The sequence below is a fragment of the Gopherus flavomarginatus genome, chromosome 23 (genome assembly GCF_025201925.1).
Source record: "Gopherus flavomarginatus isolate rGopFla2 chromosome 23, rGopFla2.mat.asm, whole genome shotgun sequence".
In the NCBI taxonomy this organism is placed as follows: Eukaryota; Metazoa; Chordata; order Testudines; family Testudinidae; genus Gopherus; species Gopherus flavomarginatus.
In genome coordinates, this window is record NC_066639.1 from 17227590 (window position 1) to 17240375 (window position 12786).

Here is a 12786-nt window from a genome sequence, read left to right on the forward strand (position 1 = left end):
GGAAAGGGGTTCCAGGGGCAGACGGGACAGAGAGAAGGGGTGGTTGAATGGGGCAGGGGTCCCGGGGGGGCCATTAGGAATAAGGGGAGGGGTTGGATGGGGCGGCAGGGGGCAGTTAGGGGACCGGGAAGGGGAGGGGTTGGGGCAGGAGTCCTGGGGGTGGGTTGTCAAGGAACGTGGGAGGTTGGATGGGGCACGATCCCCCTCATGGGGTGAGGAGGAGGGAACCGGCTGTTAATATTTTGGCAGCTCATCACTGGTTGTGGGGGTGACTGCGGGCCAGGCGGCTTGGCAGAGGTGCAGGGTGGGCTGTGGGGGTGCCTGCGGGCAGGTGGAGTTGCAAGGTGGGGGATGCCTGTGGGGGGTGTGTGTGGAGGGTACCTGGGCAGCAGGTGGTTGGGGGGGCTGGGAGGGATGGAGGTTGGGGGGCAGGATGAGAGGGTTGGGCAGCAGGTGGATGTGTGGGGGAAATGCGGGGGGGCCTGCGGGGTGTGTGGGGACAGCAGGTGGCTGGAGGGAGGTGGGGGGCAGCAGGTGGTTGGGGGGGCTGGGAGGGGTGGGGCTTGGGGGGCAGCAGGTGGTTTGGGGGGGCAGGGTGGGGGTAAGGGGGGCCGGGCAGCAGGTGGGTGTGTGGGGGAAGTGCAGGGTGGCTGCAGAGAGGTGGGGGGCAGCAGGTGGTTGGGGGGGCTGGGAGGGGGTAAGGGGGGCTGGGCAGCAGGTGGGTGTGTGGGGGAAGTGCAGGGTGGCTGCAGAGAGGTGGGGGGCAGCAGGTGGTGGGGGGGCTGGGAGCGGATAAGGGGGGCTGGGCAGCAGGTGGGTGTGTGGGGGAAGTGCGGGGGGGGCAGGGCGAGAGGGTTTGGGGCAAGGGGGGGCTATGGGGCATGGGCAGCAGCGGGCTGGGGGGCAGGGCGGGGAGCCTGGGGGCGGAGCTCTGTGGGGGGCGGGGCCGAGCTGGCCCGCCGGCAGGGAAGGGGTTAAGACCATAGAGCGCTCGGTCCTCCCGCGTCCTAGCGCGGGGGCAGCCCCGCCCCCACCGGAAGCTGCCTCTGCTCTTCCCGGATTCCACTCGCCCCGCCCCCTTTTCCCACCATCCCCCGCGGCGCAGGCGCGCGCAGCCGGAGGGGGCGGGGCCAGCAGCTGGGGGCCGCGAGCGGCGGCGGCGGCCGGAGAAACCCCCCGGGGCGGGGCAGGAGCGGCCGGGGCGCCATGACGTCAGCGTCCACCAAGGTGCGGAGGGGGCGGGGCCCCGCGGGGGGGCGGGGCCGGGTCTGGGGGGATCCCGCGGGGGGAGGGGGACGTGGGGGGGCGGGGCCGGGTCTGGGGGGATCCCGTGGCGGGAGGGGGACCCGGGGGGGCGGGGCCGGGTTTGGGGGATCCCGCTGGGGGAGGGGGACGCGGGGGCCGGGGCCGGGTCTGGGGGGATCCCACGGAGGGGAGGGGCCGGGTTTGGGGGATCCCGCTGGGGGAGGGGGACGTGGGGGGGCGGGGCCGGGTCTGGGGGGATCCCGTGGCGGGAGGGGGACCCGGGGGGGCGGGGCCGGGTTTGGGGGATCCCACGGGGGGGAGGGGGACGCGGGGGGCGGGGCCGGGTCTGGGGGGATTCCGCGGGGGGAGGGGCCGGGTTTGGGGGGATCCCGTGGCGGGAGGGGGACCCGAGGGGGAGGGGCCGGGTTTGGGGGGATCCCGCGGGGGGAGGGGGACCCGGGGGGGCGGGGCCGGGGCGGGGGGCCCCGTGGGGGGGCTCCCTGACACTTCCCCCCCCCACAGGTGGGCGAGATTTTCTCCGCTGCCGGCGCCGCCTTCACCAAGCTGGGGGAACTGACGATGCAGCTGCACCCCGTGGCCGACTCGTCCCCCGCCGGGTGAGCGGGGGGGCCCCCCGGGCGGGGTGGGGGGCTGGGCCCTGGGGGGGTGACGGGGACCCAGCTGCCCCCCCCCGGGGTTATGGCGGGGCGGCCGTGGGGGTGTTTACAGTGTGGGTGTTATTGTAGGGTCTCCGGGGGGGCGGGGCAGAGCACGGGGGAGGGGCGGCCCTGACCCGTGTCCCCCCCCTCGCTTACCCCAGGGCCAAGTGGACGGAGACGGAGATCGAGATGCTGCGGGCGGCCGTCCGGCGCTTCGGGGACGACCTGAACCGGATCAGCGCCGTCATCAAGGAGCGGACGGTGTAAGGGGGGGGGTCTCTGCGGGGGGGGGACACGGGGGCAGTGAGGGGGGGCAGAGCCGCTCCCGGTGACACCCCCTTTTCTCTCCCCGCAGGGCGCAGATCAAAGCCACAGCCAAGCGCAAAGCCTACGAGGACAGCGGGGTGCCCCTGCCCGCCGACTCCCCCAAGAAGGGCCCCAAGAAGGTGCACGGCCTGGGGGGGGTGGCCCCCCCGGCCCTGCCCCCCCCTGCCCAGGCCGGGGGCCCCGCCGGGCTGCAGGACACGCCCGCCCCACCCATGAAGAAGCAGAAGGCGTCGGGTGAGCAGCACCGCTGGGCGGGGGCGGGGGGCCTGTCTGGGGGGGGGCTCATGTGCCTTGGGGGGGGCATGTCTGGGGGGGGCTCTGTGCCTTGGGGTGGGTCCAGGTCTGGTGAAGCTCATGTGCTCTGGGGGGGGGGCTGTGTCATGGGGGACGTCATGTACCCTGGGGGAGAACTGGGTCTGGGGGGGCTCGTACCCTGGGGGGGGCTATGTCGGGGAGGGAGCTGTGTGCCCTGTGGGGGAGCAGTGTCGGGGGGGGCTTATGTGCCCTGGGGGGGAAGCTGTGTCTGGGGGGGCTCATGTACTCTGGGGGGGCTCTGTTGGGGGTGTCGTGTGGCCTGTGGTTGGAGCTGGGTCTGGGGGTGGGGGGATCGTGTGCCCTGGGTGGGAGCTGTGTCTGGGGCGGGTTGCCTGCCATGGGGGGCTGTGTCTGGGGGGGTCATGTGCCCTGTGACAGGGCTGTGTCTGGGGGGGGCTGTGTGCCCTGGGGCAGGGCCGTGTGTAGGGGGGCGCTGTGTGCCCTGGGGTGGGAGCTTTGCCTGGGGGGGGTTGCCTGCCCAGGGGGCTGTGTCTGGGGGGGTCGTGTACCCTGGGGCAGGGCCGTGTCTAGGGGGGACGCTGTGCGCCCTGGGGTGGGAGCTGTGCCTGGGGGGGGTTGCCTGCGGGGGGGGCTGTGTCTGGGGGGGGCCGTGTACCCTGGGGCAGGGCCGTGTCTAGGGGGGACGCTGTGTGCCCTGGGGTGGGAGCTGTGTCTAGAGGGTGTTGCCTGCCCAGGGGGCTGTGTGTGTGGGGGTCATGTACCCTGGGGCAGGGCCGTGTCTGGGGGGGGGCTGTGTCTGAGGGGGTCGAGTACCCTGGGGCAGGGCCGTGTCTGGGGGGGGGGCGCTGTGTGCCCTGGGGTGGGAGCTGTGTCTGGGGGGGGTTGCCTGCCCAGGGGGCTGTGTCTGGGGGGGGTTGTGTACCCTGGGGCAGGGCCGTGTGTAGGGGGGCGCTGCGTGCCCTGGGGTGCGGGAGGGGCCCGTCTCTCAGTGGATAGGGTGGGGGCGGTCTCAGGTGGGGCTCTGTGAATTGGGGAGGCGTGTGGAGGCTTTGAGCTCTGGGGCGGGGGGGGGACCCCACACCCTGGGCTGACCCCTCCCTCTCTTCCCCCCCCCCGGCAGACGTCACGCTCAGCGCCTTGAACGACTCTGACGCCAACAGCGATCTGGTCGACATCGAGGGGCTGGGAGACGCCCCCCCCGCCAAGAAACTCAACTTCGACCAGGGTATGAGCCGGGGGGGGAGATGGACTCACACCCTGCGTGCTGGGGGGACAGGGGGCTGGCTGGGTGGACCCCCCAGGGAGACATGGGGGTTCGGGCCTGGCCGCGCCCTTTCCCCCTGTTTCATTGGCAAACATCCTCCCAACGAGTGGGGGGGTGTTGATGGGCTGTTCCCCCTCGAGGGCCCCCGGGGAGGGGGAAGTTCTCGGGAAAAGCCCCTCGCTGGGCGGCAGCAGCCAGGAAAACTCCGGTCCCCCCTGGCGGTCCCGTTAACCCGGGGAACTCCTCGCCGCAGGATGTTGTGGAGGCCCTGGCCATACCAGGGGCCGAAGAGGAACTAGGCCCGTCCCTGGAGTTCTGGTCCGTCGATGGCTACTAGCCAGGCTGGGCAGGGAGGGGGTCCCTAGCCCGCCCGCCCACTCCTTGTTTGTGTGAGGCCCCGCCCCCTGGGCACAGGCTCCGCCTCCCCCTCCCTCAGCCTCTCTTGTGATCTCTCTCCCTCTCTCAGACAGTCTGACCCTGGACCCCGGGCTCCTGATCACGCCTGGCGACCTGCCCCTGCTGTCCCGCTGAGCCCCCGGCCCCCCCGCCGCACACGGACCGACCCACGGCTGAGCCCTGGGTGCCACTGGGCAGCCCCCCCCATTGCCCTCCCCGCCTTCTGGCTATTTTCCCCGCCCTGTGTTTGTTTTTTATTTTAAATAAAAGTGACAACCCCCTCCTGCCCCTCAGGGGTGTCTAGTAATTGTCGGGAAGGCGCTGGGCGGAGCGGGGCGGGGGGCCCTGGCAGAGTGAGAGCTGCCCCCCAGGGCAGCCAGACCCCAAAGGCGGATGGCCCCAGGGCTCGGGATGGGATAGCGGCTGTGGGGCCAGGGTCCCTTCTCTGGTGGGGGATGGTTATTTTGGGGGGCTGGGTGCCCCTGTCCAGGGACTGGGTTATTTAGGGGGCTGGGTGATTTTGGGGTGCTGGGTGCCCCTCTCCAGGGGCTGGGATATTTTGGGGCGCTGGGTTATTTGGGGACCTGGGTGCCCCAGTCTAGGAGCTGGGATATTTGGGGGGGCTGGGTGCCCCTCTGTGGTGGGGGATGGTTATTTTGGGGGGCTGGGTGCCCCTGTCCAGGGGGTGGGTTATTTGGGGGGCTGGGTGCCCCAGTCTAGGGGCTGGGATATTTTGGGGGGCTGGGTTCCCCTCTCTGGTGCCAGACTCGGTTATTTTGGGGGCCTGGGTGCCCCTGTCCAGGGGCTGGGATATTTGGTGACCTGGGTGCCCCTGTCCGGGGCCAGGTTATTTTGGTGGTCTGGGTGCCCCTGTACAGGGGCTGGGATATTTTGGGGGGCTGGGTTATTTGGAGGCCTGGGTGCCCCTGTCCAGGGGTGGGTTATTTTGGGGGCCTGCACCCTGTCCAGGGACTGGGTTATTTGTGGGCCTGGGTGCCCCTGTCCAGGGACTGGGATATTTTGGGGGGCTGGGTGCCCGTCTCTGGTGCCAGACTGGGTTATTTTGGGGGACTGGGTGCCCCCGTCCAGGGGCTGGGTTATTTGGGGGACTGGGTGCCCCTGTCTAGGGGCTGGGATATTTTGGGGGGCTGGGTGCCCCTCTCTGGTGCCAGACTGGGTTATTTTGCGGGACTGGGTGCCCCTGTCCAGGGGCTGGGATATTTGGGGGACGGTGCCCCTGTCTAGGGGCTGGGATATTTTGGGGGGCTGGGTTACCCTCTGTGGTGGGGGATGGTTATTTTGGAGGACTAGGTGCCCCTGTCCAAGGGCTGGGATATTTTGGGGGGCTGGGTTATTTGGGGGACTGGGTGCCCCTGTCCAGGGGCTGGGATATTTTGGGGGGCTGGGTTATTTGGGGGACTGGGTGCCCCAGTCTAGGGGCTGGGATATTTTGGGGGGCTGGGTTATTTGGGGGACTGGGTGCCCCAGTTGGGGGACTGGGATATTTTGGGGGGCTGGGTTATTCTCTGCGGTAGGGGATGGTTATTTGGGGGGACTAGGTGCCCCTGTCCAAGGGCTGGGATATTTTGGGGGGTTGAGTCTCTGAGCCACGGCCGGGCTGGGGGGCTGCGCCCTGGTGTTGACACAGGCCCTGGGGGGCACCAGCCCCACTCTTCCTCCAGGGTCCAAGCCAAGTTCCCCAGGCCTGAGACACGCCAGGTTGGGCCCTGTGTCCGGGAGCCCCCCACTCAGCCCTGGCCTCCCCACACCCCGATTCCTCAGCGCCGGCAGCCCCCGTGAACCCCCTTTATCCCCTGCCACTCTCCGCCCAGCCGGTGCTCTCCAGCCACGTTGGGACGGGGGGGCTGATCACGGGGCGCCCCTTGTCTCTCTCGGGGGGGTGGCTGCGGCTTGCTCCTTCATTCCTGTCCTGCACTGCCCCCCAGGGGTGACTTGGAGAAACTGAGGCACCGGGTGGTGTGGTACAGATCTCGCCAGCTTTGTCATGGGAGCGGGTTTGAGGCACTGTTGGGGGTAAACTGAGGCAGGAGAGACCCCTCTAAGGCTCCCCACAACTGTGGGTCTAGGTGAGGGAAGTGGAGAGAGCCTGCAGGGGGGACGTCTCTACCAGGGAGTCTGACTGCTGGGGGCCCTTGGAGAAAGCCCAGCACAGTCATGCGGGTGCTGCTGGTAGAGAGATCCCTCCCCGGCATGCAGCACTGGCCACCCCACCCCAGAGGTGGCTGCATCTCAGCGCCGGGCGAGGGGTTCCTGGGTAACCGGCCACCCCACCCCACAGGTGGGCATATCAGCACCGGGCAAGAGGTACCCGGGTAACTGGCCGCCGCACCCCAGAGGTGGCTGCATCTCAGCGCCGGGCGAGGGGTCCCCGGGTAACCAGCCTCTCCACCCCTGAGGTGGGTGCATTTCAGCGCTGGGCGAGGGGTCCCTGGGTAACCAGCCGCCCCGCCCCAGAGGTGGCCGCATCTCAGCGCTGGGTGAGGGGTCCCCGGGTAACCGGCCGCCCCACCCCAGAGGTGGCTGCATCTTGGTGCCGGGTAAGGGATCCTTGTGTCATTGGCCACTCTGCCCCAGAGGTGGGCGCATCTCAGCGCTGGGCGAGGGGTCCCTGGGTAACCGGCCACCCCGCCCCAGAGGTAGGCGCATCTCAGCGCCAGGCGAGGGGTCCCTGGGTAACCAGCCGCCCACCCCAGAGGTGGGCGCATTGCAGGCTGTGGTGGAGGAAGTCGCACTCAGGCTTCTGTTGCTTTCCCCCTTGGTCGTGTCGCCGCCCCACCGGCTCCCGCCGCGTGGGGCCCGGCCCCACTGGGGCAGCACAAGGAAATACTGGCCAGCAGGTGGGACGCTGCCAATATTTTTGTGCTGCTGGAGCGGGACGGGCAGGGCTGGGCCCGATGCCGGGGTAGATGGGCTGGGGGGGCAGAGCCCGGCCGGAGTTCGTGGAGTGGGGGGGGGCGGCTGGGTTGCTCCGTGGCTGCGGTCCCAGCCCGCGCGGTAACACCACAAAATGGTTTGTGTGTCCAGACCCTCAGACAAACCATGATGTGCTGCTGGGGCGAAGGCCGGGGTCGGGGGGCATCCGGGGGGGCCCGTCTCCAGGCCTCGGGAGGGGGGGGTGTCTGCCCATCCGCGTAAGTGGGGGTCTGCAGCAGCGAGAGAAACGCAACCAGTTCCGGAGTGGGCGGGTTGGGGGGGGGAATCCGGAGTCAGACCAGATTTATTGGAGGGGGGTGTTTTGTCTACCACATAAGGGGAGCTGGGGGGGGGCAATTGCTAGAATGTGGGGGGGTGTCTTCATCTGGGTGCTGGCCCCCAGCCGCCTAAATGGGGATAGTCACTGGTGGGTCGTTACCGCCCCCCCCCCCGGCGGATCCCACCCAAACCAAAATGGAGACAGGCCCCAAGCAGAAAATGGAGTCTGTCTTTCCCAGCAGCCTCTGGGGCAGCAGCTGGCTCTTGACATAACGCCCCCCCCAGGAAAAAATACTGGTTAATTAGGTCAGCCCCCCCATTAAAATGAGCCCCGAATGCAACCCACGCCCGCCCCCCCATTGCTGCGTGGGGACCCCCCCCGAAACAAGGACAGAAACTCCCCCCCCCCCCACAAGCTGGAGAGGTTTGTGGGGTTAAATGGCTGAGGGGGGAGTCGAGCCCCATAATGCCTCCCCCCAACCCCTCCTGCCTCCATAAGTCGATTTGCCCCCCAGATCGCACCCCCACTGTCCGCTCCTCCCCAGCTGGTATAAAATTGGGGAGAGGGTCCCGGATGCCCCCACCCCAACATGCCCCCCCCCACAACTGGTTCACGGCCTGGCCCACTGGGTCTAGGGGTGTGTAGGGGAGGACCATCCCCACACCGACCCCCCAAACCTGGGGTGCCAGCGAGCCCCCCCAACCTCGGCACACGCGTGGGACCGACCCCCCCTCCGCGTACCCCCATGCGAAAACAACACACACAGTCCCCCCCACACACACACACATACCCCCGGCACATGCAGTCCTGACTCATTCAGCCCCACGGCCCAGCACCACCTGGCCCGGTGCCCCAAAGCCACGATTTCGGGGGGCCAGCTGAGCTGATGGGGGGGTGCAGCCCAGTGTAAAGCCCGGGGGGCTTTAGGCAGCAAGCTGCCCCCGCCTGCCCTGATCTGCCCCCCCGGGTGCAGGCTGGAGCTGCCGCGCCCTGGGGCAGGCCGGGGGGTGGCGTGGGGGTGACGCAGGCAGAAATGGCGAATTTGGACAAAGCCGCGGCCCCCCCCCACGCACCCCAGATTGTGTGTGTGTGGGGGTCAGTCGGTTCCAATCCTTCCTGAGCTTTTCGGGGCGATCTGGGCGGGGGTTTCGGGGGGCAGCATCTCTCATTTAACCTCCAGCCTCTGAAATCCGGGGGTCCCCCTACGCTCGGGGAGGGGGGCTTAGACGCGTCAGCGCCATATTTGGGGTGAGCAGGAGTCGTTCCAGAGGGGAACCAAATCGCATCCCCCCCGTCCGGGTGGGTTTTCGGGGTGCCTCGGACATTGCAGGGGGAGGCTGGGCAGGGGCTCAGGATGATTTGGGGCTCCCGGCTCTGATGGGGGGTTTTGCCCTGAATGATGGTGATTTTCCAGTCGCCATTCGGGGTGAGGCCGATTCCGGGGCCTCTCGGGGTGCTCCCGGCTGCTCTCTGCCCTCCCCTGGGCCCTTTTGGGGGGCGCCGATCCTGGGGGGGCCGGGGGTCCAGCTCCGGGAGGTTTCCCGAGGCTCGATTCTGGGTTTTCGCTGTCGTTTCGGGGGGCCGATCCTCCGTCTTTTCCAGCCATTCGCGTTGTGACGCCTCCGCCCCCCCCCCCCGCCCCGGCGCTTTGTTCGATTCCCGTTCGCCCCCCGCCAAAAAAATCGTTTTGTTGCCGACGACTTTCCCCACGGCTGGATTTTTTTTCACGTTTTTTCCCCCTCCCCTTGCAAATAAAATTAAAAAAAAAATACACCACCCAAAGCCCAGCGAGCGACGCAGCCGGGAACTCACTGGCACCCACCCTGCGAGCAGAGCAGGACGTTCCCCCGGCTTGGGCTGCACCAGGCGGGGACCCCCAGCCCCCCGCCGCCCCCTGCCCCCCCACTTACCTGCCGCCAGGCCAGGGCCTGGGTTTTCTGCAAGCTCCTTCCTTACCCCTGACAAATATTCGGGGAGCTGGAGGGTGCGGATTCGCCCGCTGGGCGCCCCGGGACAAAGAAATCCAATGCGAAAAAATATCGGTATCCGTCCGGGGGAAAAGCAGCCCCCCCGCCGGGTCCTACCCCAGCCTGGGTGCCATGGGGCAGGTCCCGTTCCCAAAGCCGCCCCCCCGGCGGGGCTGCATCCCTGCTTGGTGGAGGGGGGATCCCGGCCCCCCGCTTGGAAAAGGGGGGGATCCCTCCCTGGGTGCCCCCCCCCAAGAGCCGCGAGCCCTTTCGGTGCAATTGTGGAGAGGGAGGGGAAAAAAACCCGAGCCCGGGTGAGCAGCGAAGGTTCGGTCTTTTTCCCCCTGCACAAGTTTCTACACTTGAATAAACCCCCTTGGGCGGGCGGGAAAAATCCGCCAAAATTCCCGGGCGTGGCCCCGGGCCCCCCCTGGGCGTGTGTGAAGTTTGGGGGCGATCGGCCCGGCGGGGGGCGGGGGAAAAATTCCCCTTTCTAGGGCTCCGGCCCGCGCCAACACGAACGTCCCTGGCTGACTTTGTCACGGTGCCAACTCCGAGCCACTTGGCAGGCTTGGGCGCTTTGCAAACGGCCGCTTTGTCTCCCGCGCCCCACGGCCCCCCCTGCCCCGCTGGGCGCCCCCACGGCACGGCCTCCAGCCCCCCCACTGCCCCTGGGGGGCCCCCTCTCCCCAGCTCTCTGGGAGCCCCAGGGGGGCCGGGGGGGGGAGGGAAGGGTCTGATTTGTGCTGTTCACACTCTGGCTCACTCAGCCGCTGCGGCTTCGCACGCTCGAATCTGCTGGTGCCGACCCGCAGCCGGATTTACCAGGGCCCGGCGTGGCCCCCCCTCGCCGTGGGGACAGGGACCCCCCCGTTCTCACGTGCCCTGCCCCCCATCTCCTACTGTTTTCAGCTCCCCCGGGGTGGGATGTGTGCAGATGGGGAGGGGGAGCTAAGGGGAACCCCCCCCTGCAGGAAATCACAAGCCAGCCCCTTCCCCACCCCCGGGAACAGAGACTGCCCCCCCAATATCCATAGGACAGTTCTGGGGAGCAGCTGGCTGGGTAATGCCCCCCCCAGCAGGATCTTGGGGGCAGCTGTGGGGTTATCGGTAAATGAGCCTGTGAGATAAAAGGGAACAGGCAGTATGTAGGGGGAGGGCATGGAGAGAACCCAGGCGTCCTGGCTCTCGGCCCCCCCTGCTCTAATCCACCAGCCCCCACTCCCGTCCCAGAGCCGGGGAGAGAACCCAGGAGTCCTGGCTCCCAGCCCCCACTGCTCTAATCCACCAGCCCCCACTCCCCTCCCAGAGCCGGGGAGAGAACCCAGGAGTCCTGGTTCTCGGCCTCCCCTGCTCTGACCCACCAGCCCCCACTCCCCTCCCAGAGCTGGGGAGAGAACCCAGGAGTCCTGGCTCCCAGCCCCCCGGGCTCTAACCCACCAGCCCCCACTCCCCTCCCAGAGCCGGGGAGAGAACCCAGGAGTCCTGGTTCTCGGCCTCCCCTGCTCTAACCCACCAGCCCCCACTCTCCTCCCAGAGCCGGGGAGAGAACCCAGGAGTCCTGGCTCCCAGCCCCCCCTGCTCTAACCCACCAGCCCCCACACCCCTCCCAGAGCCGGGGAGAGAACCCAGGAGTCCTGGCTCCCAGCCCCCCTGCTTTAACCACCAGCCCCCACTCCCCTCCCAGAGCCGGGGAGAGAACCCAGGAGTCCTGGCCCCCAGCCCCCACTCCCCTCCCAGAGCCGGGGAGAGAACCCAGGAGTCCGGGCTTCCAGCCCCCCTGCTCTGACCCACCAGCCCCCACTCCCCTCCCAGAACTGGGGAGAGAACCCAGGAGTCCTGGCTCCCGGCCCCCCCTGCTCTGACCCACCAGCCCCCACTCCCCTCCCAGAGCCAGGGAGAGAACCCAGGAGTCCTGGCTCCCAGCCCCCCCTGCTCTAACCCACCAGCCCCCACTCCCCTCCCAGAGCCGGGGAGAGAACCCAGGAGTCCTGGCTCCCAGCCCCCCCTGCTCTGACCCACCAGCCCCCACTCCCCTCCCAGAGCCGGGGAGAGAACCCAGGAGTCCTGGCTCCCAGCCCCCCTTGCTCTAACCACCAGCCCCCACTCCCCTCCCAGAGCCGGGGAGAGAACCCAGGAGTCCTGGCTCCCAGCTCCCCCTGCTCTAACCCACCAGCCCCCACTCCCCTCCCAGAGCCAGGGAGAGAACCCAGGAGTCCTGGCTCCCGGCCCCCCCCCCCCCCCGCCCCGCTCTGCGCCAGTGGTGAATGCTGAACTGTCAATCAATTATCTTGATTCTCCCAATCAGCAAAGGTCAAAGGGCAGCTGTAACCCGACCCCTCAATGACCTGAGCTGGGAGCCAACCTGCAGCCCCCCCCCCGCCCCGCCGGTGCCCCTCACTCCCGACCTGCAGCCCCGGCCAGCCCCTGGGCTCGTTTCCTGCTTCTGGGGCTGGGGCTCCTGGTTCTGCCCCCGGCCCCGGGGGGTGGTCGGGGGAGTCCCTGCGGCCCTGGGGTCACCCAGCCTGCGTCTGTCGGGCTGGGAGCTTGTGGGAGCCGGGAGGGCGTTTCCCTGGGTCCACGCAGCACCCAGCGCCATGGGGAGTGGGGCGGAGGGCTGATCTCAGTTGGGGGGCGTCCATGCAGCGGGGAGACCCCCGGGGTTACTCTGCTGCCCAGAAACGGGGTCTGGGATAAGGGCCTGGGGAGAGCAGCCCCACAGGCTGAACAGGGGGCGGGGGGCCGTGGGGCTCCGGTGGGGGGGGGCTCCAGAACCCCATGGAGGATTTGGGGGGCTGCTCCCCCGTACAGAAGGACCCCTCTGCAAAAATGGGGATCGATTCCCCCCTACGTTTTGCAGGGCCCCACAACACACAAATGCTCAGAGATACGCCTACCCCTCCCCCCCAGTCTGGGCAGAGTTGGGGGTACAGGACTGTGAGGCGGGACCTGGATACCAGCTGCCCCCCCAAAACACGGTCCCTGATTCTGAGCAGCACCCTGATTCCTTCTGGCTCCTTGGGGTCCCAGCGGGCAGACACCCCCAAATATCCCTGTATCAGTGCATGGAGGGGTCCGGCTTCGGGTCCCAGGCCAGCCAGGGGGGAGGGGTCTGCAGTTGGTGAGGTGTGGGGAGAAGAGGGGAGAGTTAGAGGGGGTCTGAGCCCCCATACACCCCCCTGGAACAGAACCTCCCAGAACTGGGGACCCCCAGAGCGTCCTGGACCCCAAACTGCCCCCGTAGAGCCCCCCCAACACCTCTGAACCCCCAAACTGTCCTGCTGTTACATGTGGGGCTGGGGGCACCGAAGGGTCCTGAGACTCCGAGTGGCCGACTGGGACAGATGGACGGACCTGGCTGGGGCTAAATGTCACGGGGGGAGAACTGGGGGGGGCTCCCCGGACCCCAAGAACCTGCCTCACCCCCCACCTACCTGG

At 68.6% G+C, this 12786-nt stretch overlaps 1 protein-coding gene across 3 annotated transcripts; it reads left to right on the forward strand.

The window, feature by feature from the left end:
- The first annotated feature begins 1112 nt into the window (after nucleotides 1-1112).
- C23H17orf49 (chromosome 23 C17orf49 homolog) lies at nucleotides 1113-4448 on the forward strand. 3 transcript variants are annotated; one of them, XM_050933642.1, is made up of 6 exons: nucleotides 1113-1227; nucleotides 1768-1862; nucleotides 2066-2167; nucleotides 2260-2465; nucleotides 3628-3732; nucleotides 4238-4448. In XM_050933642.1, the coding sequence occupies exons 1-6, from the start codon at nucleotides 1207-1209 to the stop codon at nucleotides 4300-4302; spliced, it is 594 nt and encodes a 197-aa protein (XP_050789599.1). In that variant the 5' UTR covers nucleotides 1113-1206; the 3' UTR covers nucleotides 4303-4448. The 3 variants fall into 3 exon arrangements, with proteins under 3 accessions (XP_050789599.1, XP_050789600.1, XP_050789601.1); XM_050933643.1 differs by having other exon boundaries at nucleotides 4242-4448; XM_050933644.1 differs by lacking the exon at nucleotides 2066-2167.
- Nucleotides 4449-12786: the final 8338 nt, after the last annotated feature.